The 19775-nt window shown below is 34.6% G+C and overlaps 1 protein-coding gene across 2 annotated transcripts in view; it reads left to right on the top strand.

Moving 5' to 3' along the window:
* The window catches only part of TTLL1B (Tubulin tyrosine ligase-like 1B), a 403225-nt gene that overhangs the window by 264301 nt on the left and 119149 nt on the right, over positions 1-19775 (top strand). For both annotated transcript variants that reach the window (XM_090394521.1, XM_090394519.1), the window contains exon 10: positions 16164-16226. In XM_090394521.1, coding sequence (XP_090250647.1) covers positions 16164-16226 — 63 coding nt within the window. The remainder of the gene's footprint in view (positions 1-16163; positions 16227-19775) is intronic.

Here is a 19775-nt window from a genome sequence, read left to right as displayed (position 1 = left end):
CTGATCATTGCCAATGCACTATCTCGAAAAATTTACAAACCTGTATGTTAATTAAATATTCCCTTTATTCCATTTCTTTAATTCCTCACTCTCTATTATTCCATCTGACTGGCACAGTCATAAATGAAATAAATTTGTCAGACTGAAAAGTGTGAGAAATTGAATATACTGCAGTCGTATAGCCGGCAGTAGCTACAAATAGAGTCTGCTACAACGTGCAGTAGGAACAAAGGGCAAGAGCAGGAAGATGGGGGACGAAAATTAAGATAAAGGGAAATAACATCGTAGTGTAGACAAGCTTTGTGAGATAGTGCAGCCGATTCAGTATAGAGGACTAAACATAGTGTTAACAAGATTTTCTTTAAACTGGCACAGTCTGAGGAATGATAACAAAGAAATCATAAGAACAATAAATAAATGAATAGATAGAGAACAAATAAATAATAACAAAATAATAATAATTACAAAATTTAGACTGTCTTTTTCACCCTCTACAGGATGAAGGTCTCTCCCATTGCAGGAGGGTTGGGTCTAGATGGTCATTGCAAGATGGACTGGATCATGGTGACCCAGTCCATCTTGGGAGAGTGTATAAAGTGTATATATACTTGGTTGAATGTATATGAAGGTGGAAAACAATCACAAACATCCATGCCTAGGCAGGATTTGAACCTGCAGCCTCTTGGCTAGAGAGCAGATACGCTAACCACTCAGCCAACCAAGCTGAGTGGCTAGTGTATTATTAGCGTATATTAATGCATTCCTTTTTTGCATTCACTCTAACAGTCACAAATCTTTCACATTTTTTGGTACATACATGAAGCAATTCTGGCAACGCATCTACTGGGAAGACTCCAGGGTAGAACTCAATCTTTGTGTGAAAGATTTCTGTGCCACAGGCCTGTGCTTCTTTATGGATGCTATTTTCAGAAAGCAAAAGCAGTAGGAAAAAAAGAAATAGCAAAAACAGAAATAAACAAACAAGATTCCAACAGTAGACACTGCTAAAGTACATTAGTATCTAGCATGAAGAAAATGAAGCATGATTATATGATAAAAAGAACACTATACACTATTTAAAAACACTTTTCTTAGCAGAGCTCAAATATACTGCTACATTCACTGGCGATACTATCATTAGGGCAATGTTAATTTTATTTACATAGTTTGCTTTTTTGTATGTTAATTGTATATAATTTCCAGCCATTTTATCATGTGGAGTAAAAAATTCCAGTTTTGCAGGAATGAAAACTTAGCCACTCTTATACAAGACTAACTCATTTTCATTTGAAAAGCCCTTATAAAGTTTCTCTGTATCCTAAATGTGATAAATAATAGTTACCGTATATCTTATGCCCTTGTTTGCATGGTTTAATTCTAATCAGTTTTTGGTTGTTAATCCATCTAAATATCCCATTGTTTCAACAAAAATGACCATGAAACCATGTGAAAAATTTTTTGTAAGACTATTCTGGCTTGGGTACTGTCTTCTAATATTTCAAATATAAAGAAATAATATCATATTACATCTTTAATTAGAACCAAAGGAACAGACTGTATAATGTCTGAAAGATCCCTAATTTTATGAGGACCTTCCAGACTTCATGTCATTCGATTAGCCAAGTAAACTGTTGAATTAGATATTTCTATATGTTACAACAGTCAAATCATGAAGCTCATCAATGGCAAATATTTCAGGTGTGCTAGGTGTGCAGTGCTAATCCATCGAATAGCAATACCACCAATATTATATTTTTGCATTTGTTCACATTAAAGACTCCCTAATTGTTTTCAGGCTTCACGTGATTCCTAAAGGTAAACACAATACACTAATGCTTCATAAAGAGGACACTTTTTGATGTAAACATTGCATCACATTTGTTAATAGCCTGGATGTCCTTTCAAAATACATATACCTTTGAGCCCTTTGAAAAGATGCACAGATAGTGCATCGAGTCAAATTCTTAGCATTCTAATAGTTTTGAATTGCTCAGAAGGTGAGGCAGGGTGACATCTGAGACAATAGTACCTAGAGGCTGTGATTGGTTATTGTGCCAACTAATCCAATCAAACATTGTCATTGGTCATGAGTTGTTGTTTTTGTTTTCTGAATTTCATCAGTTTTGCATGCGAGAAGTGTGAACTGATGTGGTAGCATGGGCATCTGCAGAGGGGAGGGGGGGGGGGGGGCAGATGGAATCTACTTATGAAAAAAAAATAAAAAATTAAATAAAAATTTATTGATGTAATTATTCGTCTCCAAGCTCCCCCCCTGGAAAATTTTCTGCAGGCGCCTGTGTGCGGTAGGCAAGTTCTTATATGTAATATAGACAAGTTTTTAATATATAGTTTTCGATAAATTTATAACTTTTGCCTATATTTACAATGGACTAATGCGATGTATAATAGTTAAATAAATAAAAAAAATAAATAAATCAGCTAACGCCTTTTATTCACTTATAGAGAGTAGACGAGGCCTTTATACCCTATCTAGCTTTTGGAAACTGAGTGGGTAGTTCAATCTCCACCGGTAGCCAATCAGCTGGCCCATGTCTATCACTAATTATAGCAGCCACCGATGAAGAGGCAGGCAAACAAGTGCTGCCATCTCTTGGTACCTAACCCTAACAAGATATGTCACTGTCTGAAATAATGTTGGTACTACGGTCGATTTTCTTGAGTTTGCGGGATGAAAAACCCGCTTGCCCGTGCCAGAGATCGACTAACTCAGGAACCAATTGAAGAAAGGCTTAGAAAAAGTTCCTCCAGTTGGCGACTAGACTTGAACTTAAGTTAGGGTTCCCATAATGTTTTACTAAAATCTGGGACATTCTGAAATTTTTACTTAAAAAAACCGGGACATTTTGTAAAAAAACAAGACGTTAAAAATTAAGAAACCAAAAATAAAAGTATTATATATGTTGCACTTTAATCCACTTATTATATATGTTGCACATTAAATCCACTTTAAAAAAGGATTATTAATCACAAACATATTTAATTAGAAAAATATTTATCAGATTTATGGACCTGTTCAAGAATTTTTTTTTTTTTTTGATATTTGATCATAGAACTTAACACAAGAGAAATTCTTAAAATATGTCTTTACAATGATTAAAGCTTTTACTGTTTCAATTTTAAGTCTGTTTTTTCATCTGTCCAGAGCGCATTTATTAATGAAAAAACACATTCCTGGCAGTGCTAAACAAAAACTAACTAGGCATTTAATACTCCCAGAATTTATACCCTGCTTTATAAAATGAGCAAACATTTCACTCCATTTATCACTGACACTTTGATCCTTTTGTTCACTCCACACTCCAAATTTGCTTTCACAATATTTTTTCACACATACAAACAACTCATCAAGCAAGTCCTCTTCGTTCACAGTAAAACTTGGCGACACTGTCTGCATGAATATGTAGCTTCCTTGTATGTTCTTCCAAGTCACAGGACCCTTTCCCTTCAAATTAATCCAATCCATAGACTGAAGAGGTGTGAGAAATGGTGTACACCACTCCTGAATATATTCAATACAGGTGCAGTAGAAATCTACTGCATAGCTTTCAAACTTTTCAACTGTAATGTGTCCTACTTTTTCTAATTCTTGCAACTGTTTTCTCACAGTAGTTGTAAGAAATTTTTCTGCCCTGATACAATTTAACCTTTCCACCATTTTGTTTGTTTCATCCTTCACTTCAATTACTGTTATATCTTACTTTTCAATACATTTAATGGTATCATAAAAGGTTTTTAACTGGCTGGCAAGGAAATGCAGGAGTGTAATTGAAAGTGGATTTTCAAAGAAATTTCTGAGACTGATAGGACATTTGTCAATAGAAAGAAAATATGACTTCAATGAAGGGAACATGTCAATAACTCTCTGAATTGCAGGCAAAAGAGAGAGCCATCTTGTCTTGCTGATACCCAAAACAATTTTATACTCTGTGTTTGTGAATTCACAAAATGATTTCAGTTCCTCGACTCGTATACAATATATGTGGAAATGTTGGTAAATCTTGTTAATTATTAACTGAAGATTGATAGGTAAGCAGTCTGCACAGCATTATATATCACATGTGCAGGGCACAAATTCCAATTTGTTGCCCTGCACACTGCTAATATAGCAATAACCGACTTCAGGAGATCTAACTTCTGTAACACTTCCAACACATAACAAAATAAAAGTTCTGAAGTTTCACTACCTAAATTAACGAACTCCAACACATTCGCCTTCACACCTTTTTCTGGAGGATAGTACCTAATGACCATAGGCACTAATTTCATTTCAAAGCGGTTTGATGAATCGATTAGTACTGATATTAAACAAACTTCTTTTAGCTCTTCCTCAATCTGCTTTGTCGCCAATTGCGCAATAACATTGGTTATTATTGCTTTGCACTTTGTTTGCGAACACCTGAATTCATCGTTGAAAATTTTTTTCACGATGGTCGTTGTGCAGTCCATGGAGTTAAACCTGTGGTTATGCACCGCTGTGTGATATGCGAGGTTGCTTCCTGCGCTGCTAGTGATAACTCTTTTTCCCTTTCACTCTTGGTTTTCACAATTAAAAAATTACTTATACTGTAGTTGGAAGCCTTACTTCGAACAGCAGGTTTATGTTTTTTCGTTTTCACGTGGTTGACTACATCTGACTGACCCATGTGAAATGCAAAATTTACAGTTACATAAAGTACATTCCACATTTTAATCTACACCTTTAATGAAATTAAATTCTCTTCTAATATTATCATTAATACTGCACTTATGTTTTGGCATTATAGGGGTAGAAAATGGTAAAAATTATAACACGCAAAGTATTGATCAAGTAAGATACTGTCATAACAGAATCATGGAAAAAATTAACATTGCCATTAGTTACTATTAGTTATTAGTTAGTTATATTATTTATAATACTAATGATTATTATTATAAATAATAAATAAAATTTATTATTATCAACATTGTAATTGAAATTGGTACTAAAAACGAGATAAAATCAGTTTATCCATTTTTTCCTGAAGGATACTTAAAAAGGCGGGACTTTTGGAATTAACTCGAGACATTTTTATAATAAACGAGACGAATGGGAACCCTAACTTAAGTCAAACTTCGAGCGACCAAGCACAGAGGATGCAAGTGCCACTTCCACTGAGCTACACAGGCCTTCTGTATAATAGTTATAAGTAGCGAATTTACATTAGGGGAAATACCCTTTAGCATGCATCTATGTCAACTGTTTATCGTATAAAGCAGTGCTTCACAAATTTATGGATGCCAATGCCCCCTTTGAAAAAATTAAAATATTTCACGGCCCCCATCAAATAAAAAATCGTAATATAGAAATATATTATTATAATATGTATTGTATTTATATTCAATATAAGTTATATTCGAGATTTTACGTTTCTAAACTTTTTTGTGTTTCTTATCAGTACCTTTGAAATGAATCTTTTATTTATTAATATTATTACTATTATTACGGGCGACTCCAGGGAGTTCTTAGACTCATCGAGGGAGGCCCTAAACATCATGTCCACACAACTATTCGACATTCTCACAGTATCTATCATACCTTGCCTTGAACTCATTCACTGTCATAGCACCCACAACAGACTCTGGCAGCTTATTCCACTCATAGACCTGCTATCATCTTGGTCACTCGCCTCTAGATCCTCTCCACCTCCTCCCCATCAAGAAGAAGCCTAGGTGACCAAATCTGGGTACAGTAGTCGAGATGAGGTCTTATCAAGGCTCGGTACAGAGGTTCAATAACTTGCTTGTCTCTGCTCTTCAAAGTATTTTTCAACAACCAAGTGAGTCGATGAGCTGATTTAGCCACTTTTGCAATGTGCCCCCTAAACTTTATCTCCCTATCCACCAACACTTCCAAGTCCCTGGCCTCATCAATCTCCTGGAGTACAGTTCCACCAATGTGGTATACTGCTGCTAATCTTTTCACCCCAAAATGCATAACCTTACATTTTGTCACATTAAATTGACATCCATTCTCCTTAGCCCAGAACTCCAATCTATCCAAATCATCCTGCAAGATTTTGACATCTTCTGCATTCACTATTGCCCTACCCAACTTTGCATCATCAGCAAACAAATGAACTGTGCCTCTTAGATCCTTCCCGATATTGTTAATGAACAATTTAAACAGCAGTGGTCCAAAAACAGAACCCTGCAGCACACCACTAGTCACAGGCCGTCTTTTGGACTCTACTCCTGAAGAAACTACTCTCTGATATCTCTCCATCAACCACCCACCTATCCATCTCACCAACCCTATATCCTTTCCCATATGTTGTAGTTTACGGATTAGAATTCCATGCGGTATTCTGTCAAATGTCTTAGCCGGGTCCAGCAGTATCACTGTAAACCCATTACCCTTATCCAGTTCAGCTGTCACTGTGTTATAAAACTTGAGCAAGTTACTGAGGCATGATCTACCCTTCACAAAGCCATGCGCTCTCCCATACAGTATCTCATTTTCATCAATCCATTCCTGTATTTTTCCCTTGACGACTCCTGATATGCTGATCGGTCAGTAATTTGCAACATTCGTCTTGGATCCTCCTTTATGAAGTGGAACTATTTTCCCCCCTCTTTCCACACCTTCGGGACTAAACCAGACCCGAGAGTCAGATTAAACAGCATGGTCAAGGGCACTGATAATTCTTTAGCCGCTTCGCGTAAGACCCGTGCCAGCAGGGCATGTGGTGCATGCGTTTTTATGACAAAAACAAAATTTTTATCATAAAAACGAAAAATTCTTAGAATGATCAATATTAAAATAAGGTCGGATACCCCGAATAAAAATTTTAAAAAATTGTATGTTGCCGCCTCTTTGATCAGCTGGCTGTTTACAATTTTGCAGCGAGAGCAGGCTAAATGCTTGCCTGCAGACCGTTGTGTCTACTGCAATCTGTCTAAAGCGAAATGGTGAACGTTTTTTATGCACAGAAACGAATTTTCGTACAAAGCATTTGTTGCTAGTTAACTAGTCATATGGTATGCATCTCAGTAGGCTGCTGACAGTAGCGCAGTGCAGACTATTATTTCGTATGTGTCGTACTGTGTAATAATTTCTTATGGGTATAAAATAGAAATGGAATCAAAAATTAAAAAAAAGTTATCCGGTGCACAAAATCACAAGTGTCATGCTGCAAAAGAAGTAGATATTAAGAAACAAAGTGGGGCTCTTAATAAATTTGTTAAAATATTAAAATTTTCTGATGCAGATTGTAACCAACTCGATACATCAGAAATCAGAGTTGAAGAACCGTGCGCATCATCCAGTTTGCATGAAAGTACTATTGCAACTATGAACAAGATAACAACATGCATGATTTAAGTGAAAAACGGTTAGGAGAAGATTTAGTTGTAGTTGACCACGAAACTAACACATTGTTAGTCTCTGTAAATTTAGAAGATCCAGGTGAATGGGGAAATATTGATGAAAAATTACGAGTTGGTTTAATTGAAATTGGGCCTGTTCAAAAGAAAAATATAATATATCTCAGAGATACATATGGTTATAAATTTGGCAACACGTATTATAATAGAAAAATGAAAAACGGGGAGCTCGTGCCAAGAACATGGCTCGTTTAGTCCGAAACTTTAAATTCTGTTTTTTGCTTTTGTTGCAAACTTTTCGCACCTACTGAATCAAGTAGTCTTGTAGAAGCTTATAACGATTGGAGAAATGTAAGTACAACTGCATGGACATGAGACTAGTTTAACTCACATGAAAAATTTCTTTAAATGGAAGGAACTTGATAAAAATTTAAAAAACAAAACTACTATTGATTGCCAGACTCAAAGCATGTATGAAATTGAAAAGAAACATTGGACGAGTGTTTTAGAACGCTTGATTGAAATTATAAAATTTATTGTGGATCATCTGATAAGTTATATGAAAAGAATAATGGCAATTTTTTAAAATTAGACGAACTCTTTGCAAAGTTTGATCCCGTTATGGAAAATCATGTTGAAAGTGCCCTACAACAAAACAATAGAGTACACTATTTGAGTAAAGATAGTCAAAACGAAATATTGGAAACTTTAAGTAACGCAATCAGGGACACAATTTTATTATCAATTCGAAAATCTAAATATTATTCCATAATTTTAGACTGCACACCTGATGCAAGTAAAACAGAACAAATGACCATTATGATTCGCTTTGTTTCCTGTAACAATGGAATTGTCAAGATCAGGGAAAACGTTTTAGGTTTTGTAGATATATCAGATTTTACAGGACGTCGTTTATGTGCAACTATAATGGAACATTCCCATTGAAGACTTGCGAGGTCAAGGATATGACAATGGGGCAAATATGAAAGGGAAAAAATATGGGCTACAAAAATGCTCGAGCCTTTTACATGCCATGTGCTGCTCATGCTCTAAATTTAATCATTAACAATGCAGCCAAAGTGAATGCAGATACAATTAGTTTCTTTGCAATTATTCAAGAAATATTCAATTTGTTTTCATTGTCTTACAAACATTTGGCAATCCTTTTAAAGTTCGTAAAAAATTAATTTGAAACAGCCATCAGAAACGCGATGGGAAAGTAAAATTAATGCAATCTGCCATCTACGATATCAGTTAGGAGAAATTTACGATACACATTTTGAAATTTTAAATAATGAAAATTTTAATAAAGAAACTCAGCATGAAGCACAAACATGATGTGCTAAAATAAAGGACTACAAATTTATTTGCTCTCTTATAACTTGGCATGATTTACTTAACAGAATACCTTTGAGTAAAATGCTTCGAGACAGAAAAATGAACATTACACTTGCTTTACAATCTATCGAAAACTTAAAAATATTCTTACAAGAGTATCGATCAGATATAAATTTTAAAGAAGTTCTAAAAACGGCAAAAGAACTGAATGAAGGGGTGGATGGAGAACAAGAATTTAAAACTGGTATGGAATTCGACGACGAAAGAAGACACGACAATTTGACTATGAGCATCATAACGAAACGTCACAATCGCCAGAAGATAAATTTAGAGTGAATGTGTTTTATACACTTCTAGATGTTGCAATGTGTTCGTTAATAGAACGTCTTGAACAACTAAAAATATATTATGATTATTTCAATTTCTTATATAGATTACTACAAATCAATAACGAAGATTTACGAAAAAATTGTGACGATTTAGAGATTCTCTTCAAGGACGGCGACAATAAAGACGTAAATGCAATAGAACTATATGACGAGTGATGTCTTTCCGGGATATTTTTCGGAAGGATAATTTAAATATTCAAAACCCTTTTGATATTCTTAATTTTATTGTGTCCAATAATTTATCTTTCCCTAACTTTTCAATTGCTTTAAGAATACTATTAACCTTACCTGTTAGTGTAGCCAGCGGTGAACTTTCCTTTTCCAAGTTGAAATTGATTAAAACCTACTTAAGAACAAGTATGTCACAAAAAAGGCTTGTTAGTTTGGCGTTAATAGCTATTGAAAATGATACATGTGCGGAATTAGAAGTTAAGACCATTATTTCTAATTTTGTGAATATGAAATGAAAAACCTTCAAATTTTAATAAAAAAAATTTCAAGTATATTTATGTAATTTATTTTCTGTTATTCTGTAAAGATGTTATTTTTTGAATACTTATATTAAATTTTCTAATTATTTCTAAATTCTTTTCTTATTTTCTCATCTATCTTGAGTTTCTTTTATTTTCCTAAAAGATAGTTCCACTTATAAAAATTATTAAAAATTTTTTACACCTTACTAGGAATTTAGTAACTTGTAAAAATGCAAGAATTTTTTAAACTTTAGTTCAAATAAATTTTAACTTCAATTAAAATTCATTTTAATTTTTTAGCAATTCGGGTCGGTGAGAAGGCTATAATCCCTGTATCGTTATATTCAACGATTAAAGTGAAGTGGCTTTATCAAAATTTGCTTTAACTTTTGAGAATTTTTTGAATATTCGGGTTTTTGATGATTATCCTGCCTAGTCAACACCCTTGGTTCGTTACATTTAGCAAACCAACGTTTGGCTGTTCTGTCAAAATTTATTTAAGAAATTTCAAATAATTAAAATTTTTATTATCATAAAAGTACCACACATGCCTGGATCGTTATAGGGGAGAAGGGTGGCAAACACCCTAGCGCCGATTCTGCATGCCGGTATACCATCCAATCCCACAGATGTATTCACGTTAAGGTTCTGTAATACGCTGTTCACCTCCACTTCATTCATCACAATTCCCATATAAACTAATGGTTCCTTAATTCTTTCAATGTTACCACCTGGATGATATACTCTTGCATAGTGCTCACTCAGTAATTCCACTATATCGACTGATTCAGTGACCTCCTTACCATCAGCATTCCTTAAAATCATTCTGCCTTGTACAGTTTTTTTTTTTTTTTTTTTTTTTGCTTGCAGCATATTTGAAGAACTGTTTGGGATTCTCTTTAGCTTGCATAGCTAGTTTCCTTTCATAATCCGCTTTTGCTTTTCTTACCACACTTGTTACCCTTCTTATATGAATTAATGAATATTTACTAATATTCATTAATCGCCGAAATATGCAAGAAGCAAAATTTGTGAACCAACACCAATGTGTGAATTTTTCCATTAAAATATAAAAAAGGACAAAAAATAAATAATAAATAATAAAAATTAAATATGTTTCTTTTAAGATTAAAAAAAAATCTACGGAGTCTTAAAACATTTTACATTTGTTTTCATTATTTCACCCCCCTCAACAAAACTTATGGCCTACAAGGGGGCCACAGCCCACAGTTTGGGAAGTGCTGGTATAAAGTGTTTATTGTTGAAAATTGTCTTCGTTTCTGCCAGGAAAGCACATTAAAAATCATGTGTATTAATCTCAAGCTGAACACTATTTTCTGGTGAGTTACATACATATGTAATGTTTTTTTATGTAAAAATTTATTTTTATAGTAATGGCCACTTAGAGGGCTTTTGCAAAATGGCTGAAAAGCGAAATTAGTGAATTAATTGATGGGGAAATAGATTTAAATGAAGAGGAACTGGTACAATTAATAGATGACGTCAAACCAAATGGTAGGGAAAGTTCTGCCGCAAATTCTGATTGTGATGAATCTGTTAAAGAATTCAGTTTAAAGAATTTAGCAGAAGGATTGAAGTTGGCAAGAAAGTTAGGAAGGCATTTTACGGATAATAAACCCTCAATGGAGTGCTCCGGAAAATTCACGAGACAATTGGATATTTGTTTAGCTTCGTATTATGAACTTAATAAAAAATTACAGCATGCTGGTAAGCAAGGTCTTATTACTGACTTCTTGATAACTAAACCAGCCGAATTATGCAATGAGAATTATGCAAAAGATGTCCGAGAGGTTTCAAGTGATGATGACGTCCGGCCACTTGTAAATAAAGAACATCTATGAAATGTTGTTTTTGAAGACAAAATGTCTTCAAAATGAAGACATTTTGACAGTTTAGCATGAGCTTTTGCTGCCCTTCTCAATACACACAAAAATACTACAAAAAGTCAAAATGACGTATAGGGAAATATATTAAAACACTATGTTTATTTTTGAAGTAAAACTTTAATTTCAACATTCTAAAATGTTATTTTCTTGCTTTTCTGTTAGCAAAATCATTGATGATATTGCCGAAATCTATTTCATAGTAATGTAGGTAATTCTTAATCAATTTTATTTAGAAAAACTCCTCTCACAACTAGCATCACTTACAGCAATTGTGAGGAAAATTCGCAGCAGTATTACAATACTGTATTTGGAAATGAGTTCTGGAGACTGTATTTTAGAATTAACTGCAAAAGTTCAAAAAGGTTCAAAGTGCCTCCCAGGGTGGACTCCCCCCCCCCCACAGCTATGCCTGTGCATTTTGAATCACGATTAAATTATGCACCTTATTTTATTTTGCCTAAATCATTTATGCCTTATGTGCAATGAAGTTTATGTACAATTTGTAATTTTATAATTTTATACTATGTATTTGTTTCATAGTTTATGTTTCCTTAACTTAGATGAATTGCCAGAATGTAATAAAAAAATATTTTTGTTGGATATGTCATTGTTTATAAAATTTAAAAAAAAAATAAACAATTTCTGAACATAACCCTATTTTTTCTATGTGATCTGAGTCTTGCATAACGTGATTTATATAATGCGGCATTTCTATGGAACCTAACATGCACGTTATACGAGGGTTACCTGTATGACATTCTACTTCATTATTGTTTTCTAATATCTCTCTCTCTTCTTCTCTTCCGCCCATGGCATTTTGAGTTGCCCAAAGACGAATTTTTGCCATTTCTTTCTGTGTGCTGTCTTTTTATGAAGTTCTATTATGGGGTTTAAGTGGGTGCTTCTTTAATGTTGTAAATCCATTTCTTTCTTGCTCTTCCTCTGCTTGGCTGTCCTTCAATTCTACCATTTAATAATATGTTTGGTAGTCCTTCTGGGTTCTTTCTTGAAACATGTCCAAACTAGCTTAGTTGGGTCTTTTTTAGTGCTGCAATTATTGTTTCTTTAAAGTTAAGTTCTTCTCTGACTTTTTCATTTGTTTTTCTTTCTGTCCAGCTTGTTCTTTTGATTTTTCTAGGCATTTAATTTCAAAAGCATTGAGTTTAACAGTTTGTTTTTTCCTTAAGATCCAGCATTCTGATCCAGAGTACTGTCGAATTATCATTGTTTTATTATTATTATTTGACACCTCCAGGGAGTCCAAAGACTCATCGAGGGAGAGTGTGCCAACAGCATCGAACAATTCACACCCTTCCAACTACTAACCACGTTCAAACTTGCCTAACTTTTTGCGTGAGCCATTAGTAGCAGAGGCTCTACCGATTGACCAACCTTTGCTGGTTTAATGATATGTTTGGTAGTCCTTCTGGGTTCATTCTTGAAACATGTCCAAACCAGCTTAGTTGGCTCTTTTTTAGAACTTTTATATAGCTTTAAATTAAACCGTTGTATCAACTGTTTATGACATTTGTTTCATTAGAAGCCGAATTATAGTGCCAAGAGTGACAATGTGTTTTGACGAACGGTCAGTCACGATATTCATGCCATACGCGACGAATTCTCGCTATCAATCGCTTTAAAACTTCGAGATAAAACTCACCATTTACTGTTTGGCCAGGCGGAACGAATTCTTTGTGGATAATACCCTTGGAATCGTAGAAACAAATTAGCATTGTCTTTTCTTTTGACTTTTCCAAGCAACTTTTTTTTTTTGCAGATGTCCCTCTTCTGGTGGTCTCCACTCAGCACTCTGGCACTTTGTTTCGCACTCATACTCAAAGCACCATGTTTCGTCACCAGTAACAATCATTTCAAGGAAGTTTGAGTCCTTTCAAGTGAGCGGTTTTAATGAGGTCCTTGCAGTTTAATTTGATATATTTTTTGGTCGTTGGTCAACTTTTGGGGAACAAATCGCGAATTCAATTTACGAAGGCCCAAACTCTCGGTCAAAATGTTGATTTTGGAATCCCAAGTCATCTTCAATCAATCTCACAGACGATTTTGAGTTTTCTTTGATGAAATCACGCACTTTTTTTTGGATGTTAACTTTGCTCAGTCCAGTTGCTGGACTACCCGGCTTTTCGTCGTCCTCAAGCGTCTCACGACCACTTTGAAATCACTTAACCCATTCGTAAACTTGAGTACTGGATAAGCATTCATCACCATATGCTTTTTGATGTGTTTTGGTAAAACGTTTACCAAGTTTAACACAAAAGTCACTTGCAGCTCTCTGTCTGAAACTCATTTTCTGACCGTTCGTCAAAACACACTGTCACTCTTGGCACTATAACTTGGCTTCTAATGAAACAAATGTCATAAACAGTTGACACAACACTGATGAAGGTTGCCGCTTTTGACTACAAAAAGATACAACAGGTGACGCCACTAGTTTCTTCTATTTTCGAAAAGTTTGGTTTCTTTTTGGACAGAGGATGTATTTTTGATTAACAGTTGATTTATTTTGCAAAAATTAATCACGTCCACTCCTCTCTCATTCATTTCTCCATGACTAAATTTTCCCATTACGTCTGCTTTATCTTCAGAGTACTGACTGATCTTTGCATTAAAATCTCCCATAATAATCAGGATATTTACGATAAAGAGCCTAGAGACTTTTTTTTTCTGGCGGCATAAATTAAGTTAAGGGGACAATAAATCCCTCATTATTTTAAAACCGGATACGAAACTCGGAGATCGAAATCTAAGAGTTTCATGCTGAAGAACTATCGGCGAGTCCAAGCATAAGTAAACACCTGGGTAGTACAACACTAGGGTAACTAGGAGCATAGGTGGAGCAAGCTCCATCACTATCCTTAATATTTTCTCATAATATAAAACAGCTCCTAGGAGATGTATTACTGTTTTACATTATGAGGAGAGGTCACTACCCAGACCGGTTTCAACCTTTATTGAGGTCTCATCAGTGAGTAGGTAGACCTGGATAATATTAAGGTTTAAGTGAACCAAACTTACATATACCCTTACTATACGAATTGCCTATATACGAGTTTCCCAAGTTTCGTATCCGGCTTTAAAATAATGAAGGATTTATTATCCCCTTAATTTACACCACCAGAAAAAAATAGCCTCTTGGCTCTTTATCATAGTAATGATAATATATGGGTACACCGGTCTGACAATTTGTATAGTAAGCGTATATGTAAGTTTGGTTCACTTAAACCTTAATATTATCCAGGTCTACCTACTCACTGATGAGACCTCAATAAAGGTCGAAACCAGTCTGGGACTGGTTTCAACCTTTATTGAGGTCCTCTTAATGTAAAACATTAAGAGGACCTCAATAAAGGTCCTCTTAATTGACCTCTCCTCATAATGTAAAACAGTAATACATCTCCTAGGAGCTGCGTTTTACATTATGAGAAAATATTAAGGATAGTGATGGAGCTTGCTCCGAGTTGCCCTAGTGTTGTACTACCCAGGTGTTGACTCGGTTGGACTTGCTGATAGTTCTTCGGCATGAAACTCTTAGATTTCGATCTCCAAGTTTCGTATCCGGCTTTAAAATAATGAGGGATTTATTATCCCCTTAACTTAATCAGGATATCTCTTGTACTTGTTCGCCTGATTTCTTCTTGCAGTTGTTCAAGAAATTGGCTATATTTCTCCTCTTCCTGTGATTTGTCTGGGGCATAAACTTCTATTATTTATATATATATTCCTTTTTCTTTTGCTTTGAATCTTACTGAGTTGATTCTAGAAGAAATCGGTCTTACATCAACTATTGAGTTTAGGAGCCATTTTTTAATTACTAGTGCTACACCTTCTCTGTAAAGTTTATCCTTCCTTCCTGAGACATTATTTCTGCTTCTGTTTGCTAGCTGATTCATCTTTAAAGATTTTAGGCAATTAATGCACCCATTTCTGGGAGGCATTCCCTGATCTGCCACCTGGAGATGCGCTTTCTTGGGGTTTGGAGATGCACTTTCTAACAATTACTATTATTGTTAGAAAGTGCATTTTAGGCACTTTTTTTAGGCAATTTTAGGCATCCCCCAAAAGTTTCTAATATAGAGTATCTTAAAACAAACACATTGTCCCCCACTCTGTGCAGATTTGGTTACAGTTAATGGATAAATTAAAGTATTCAAAGTTATCCTACAATTAATTGCATTAGACCAATTAAGTTGAGCACTGATGTGCTATACACTCTTAAAACTTTCATACATCGATAAAAATGCAATCGTATGGTCAAAATGACGTTAATTTTGTAGCACTGGTTTTGCATAAGCTACTACAGAACACCCAACCGAAATGAGCACGCAATTCCACTGAAGCTCATGCATTTGATAATGTAGATAGTGAATTTAGCTGTTATCATAATTGTTTAAAGATATTTTTACGTAGAAAGTAAAATATATATTTGTAGGATAATACTTTGTGCTTATATATTTTTTCATACGTCATTCTTGAACATGCTGAAATAAATACATTACGAAATATGTTGACTCATGTTTGACATTTTTTCTCATTTAATGGGGAAAAAAATTGCCATTTTTTATCTTACAAGAAAAAGTTCCATTTAAAATAAATAGATAAATATTTATTTAAATACTGATTTAAAAACATATCATTTAAACTATATTATTGCAAAACTGATTTATTCAATCTTTCAGGTGACTGATAGGCTATTTGAAAACATCAGAATGCTTATTCTTCATTCACTTAAAGCAGTTGCAGTAAGTATACTGGAATTTTGAGTACTATCAAACAAAAATACTTCATTTTGAAGTATTTCCAAAGAACTTTATGGCAGTATGAATATCATAGAGACTGTAATTTCACTAAAAGAAAATAATACAATTATTATTATTGTACATGTATGTCCACAGAAGTGGAAGAACCCACACTAACTATTATAAATTAAAGATACCAAGAAATTATATACTTGGTTTAATCCATTATCCAAGTGTAAGAAAACAAAGTTTGCACCTGAAGTATCTTTCAGGACTGAGGCAACTCGTGGCAAAGGTAGTATGACTTCACATCACTTGCCTTAGTATCCCATAATGACATGTATAATGCTATGTATTATGGAAAGGGTCACTATCCAGACCAAGTGTAAGCAAACTTTATGTGCTTACACTTGGATAATAGATTAAACCAAGTATATAATTTCTTGGTGTCTTTAATTTATAATATAACCAAGTGAAAAACTTTCAAAAACTATCTATCTCTTATCCAGGGTATTTTAATAATAAGGTGTGAGACCTTTTGGCAACTCATATAGGAAAATATGACTTCTGCATTACTTCAACCTTGGTATCTCACCTCCAGGTCGGGCTCCCACTGATGAGACCTCAATAATGGTCGAAACCGGTCTTGGTAGTGACCCTTCCCATAATGCATAGAATTATACATGTCTGCAAGGAGATGTGCTTTGCATTATGGGATACTAAGGCAAGTGATGTGAAGTTATACTACCTTTGCAATGAGTTGCCCTAGTCCTGAAAGATACTTCAGGTGCAAACTTTGTTTTCTTACACTTGGATAATGGATTAAACCAAGTATATAATTTCTTGGTATCTTTAATTTATAATATAACTAAGTGAAAAACTTTCAACAACTGCACTAACTATTAACACCAGCAATCATACCTCTCCTTAAACCCATTCACTCTCAGGGCACTCACAACTGATTTTGGCAATCCATTCCAGTCAAGTAATTCACCAATCTTCAAGCAAGAAAAACCTAGTCCACACATTCTTATACAATTTCCAGGGGCAACCCCTAGTTCTCTCTCTATATATAAATTTCTTTTGTGTCAATATTACAGAAATAATTTAGTGATGTATAAATTTCTATACCATTACCTCTTTTCTGCCTGTGAACTAAACTTTGCATCCCACACACTTTCAATATATCCTCATAGAGAACATTTCACAGATCTGTCACCAGCTTCATCACTCATCTCTGCATCCCCTCTTCCTCAATCCCAAGAGACCCAGGGGACAAAATCTCTCACCAGTACTCAGATTGTTGCTTATAAAACAGGATAATGACCTCTCTATTTATACTTCTCAATGTGAATTTCATCATCCAAGTCATTCTTTTAGCTATTTTGCCAAGTTTTGCAAAGATGGTTTTGAACTTCAACATTCTGTGTAACATCACTCCCAGATCCCTAGTCTTGTAAAGTTTCTGCAATCCATTCCCATCAGTGTAATACACAGTATAAAATTTATATTACATGGTGGATAACTTTACATTTGGAACATTAAATTGATAATCATTATTCTTTGCCTACATTGCCAGTTCATTTAAATCACCCTGCAGGTTGTTTACATCACTGTTATTAACTGTTTCCCTCCATTCAGTTCTTTGCATAATTAGTAGACAGCTTGTAAAAATGTGAGAATCACAGTTAACATTCTATTTTGCTGGTTCATTTTGTTTATAATTGTGTTGCATGTGTTGGCTTTGCCATTTCAGTAAAATTTGTGTGTGTGCGTACGTTCGTCACATTGCTAAAGTAACTTTTGTCTTTCAGAGGATACCACCACTTTGGAAAAACAATAAAATACAAGTAACTACAAGACTTTATTCATGAACACTCTTGTTAAATCTATCTTACTATCTGGATGTGAGAGTTGGACATTGCTAAAAGATGAAAAAAGGCTATTGACCTCTGAGTTGAAGTGCTATAAAAACCTTTTGGAGATACCATACATGGCACATATAACAAATGATGAGTTCCATGCATAGTAGGTAACAAATGATGAGGTTAGAAGGAAAATCTGCTAAATTGCAAGAACACAAGAAAATATCATCACTAAAATATTTCAAACAGTTCAAATGGCTGGGCTATGTGACTAGATCTAATAAGTTACATAAAGTCACACTAGAGCTTTGGTAAAAAAAAAAAAAAAAAAAAAAAAAACTCGGGGCAACCTAGAATCACCTAAATAGATAATATTAGAAAATGGACTGATTCTTCATTCTCCACCTTGTTATGATGAAATTGATGAAAACTTGCCAAAAGACTTGATTAGATCTGAGACAGTATGCAATTAAGCAATTAAAAGTGGTGATTAGCAACAACTGAGTGTAGAAAATAAAAGATAAACAAGATGCAAAAAGTAATGACAAAAAAGTTAACATTGAAAAGATGAATTATGTAAATTTTGGATTTTAAAAGAACTAACAATAAAAAAACCTGTTAAAAAAACTATAGTAAGCAAGCAACAAACATAGAGGTGCTGGCAGTTTTGTTAAAATGTCATCACATGAGAAAAGCTGAAAACTAACCGTGAGCTTGCCACATCTTTTTTTTTTTTATTTAAATAAATAAATATATATATATATATATACATGGGTGCTTTAGGGTCAAAGCTGTATAACTGAAAGGAGGCCTCCACATAGCCTTTAAAGGAATGTGGAGAACCGACCAGGGCTTCCGACCTAATGAAAGAGCACGTATTGTATAGAGATTCCCTAGTAAGAGGTGTGTTAGTTGAGAGTTTAACAAAATCGTACCAACCCGGTGCGACTGTAAAGAATGTAAGCGAGTCAATTAGGATGCAAAAACAGCGGGTGAAGGAATTGATAGTGGTAGTGGGTACAAATGATTTGAAAGGAAATAAAAAGGCTATGAGTGAGAATGTGAAGGAATTGCTTGAGGTAACAAAAGAAAAGAGTGAGAGGGTTAGGATGGTGAGTCTGTTGCCACAGCATGACAGTGAAGAGTATAGAAGGAGGGCCATAATTGCTAATGACTTTATGCATGAATTATGTTTCATGAGTGGTGTGGAATTTGTGGATGTGTGGAATGAGTTCGATGGGCGAAAGGATTTATATAAAATGGATGGATTACAACTGAATGGATTTGGTGTGCGTGAGACTTGAAAAGGGGTTGTCGAATGTGGTGGAAGTGAAGTTACAGAACCAGGGAAACTATAGTTATTAAGGGGAGGGATGGGGAAGTAGATTTGCAGATTTTAGGGAGACAGTTGAGTGTGTGAATGTGTGTAATATGCCCAAGCGAGTAGGAAAGACAATGAATCAGAATGGGATAGTTAGTATAAGGCATCAAAATAGGGATGGGACAAATCGGCTTCTTCAATTCATGTATACAAATGCCAGAAGTATTAGGAACAAGAGGGAAGAATTTTTGGCCTTGGTTGGCACTTCCAGACCACAGGTTATTGGCATTAGTGAAACATGGCTGACAGAAGATGACTCAGCTAATTGAATGTGAGGAGGTATGGTGTGTTCAGGAGTGAAAAGGA

Source organism: Typopeltis vanoorti, chromosome 6 (assembly GCF_054136105.1).
Source record: "Typopeltis vanoorti isolate ZY-2024b chromosome 6, IOZ_Tvanoo_1.0, whole genome shotgun sequence".
NCBI classification, from domain to species: domain Eukaryota; kingdom Metazoa; phylum Arthropoda; class Arachnida; order Uropygi; family Thelyphonidae; genus Typopeltis; species Typopeltis vanoorti.
The sequence above is the reverse complement of the archived record's forward strand: the minus strand, read 5'-3'. Positions and strand labels throughout refer to the sequence as shown.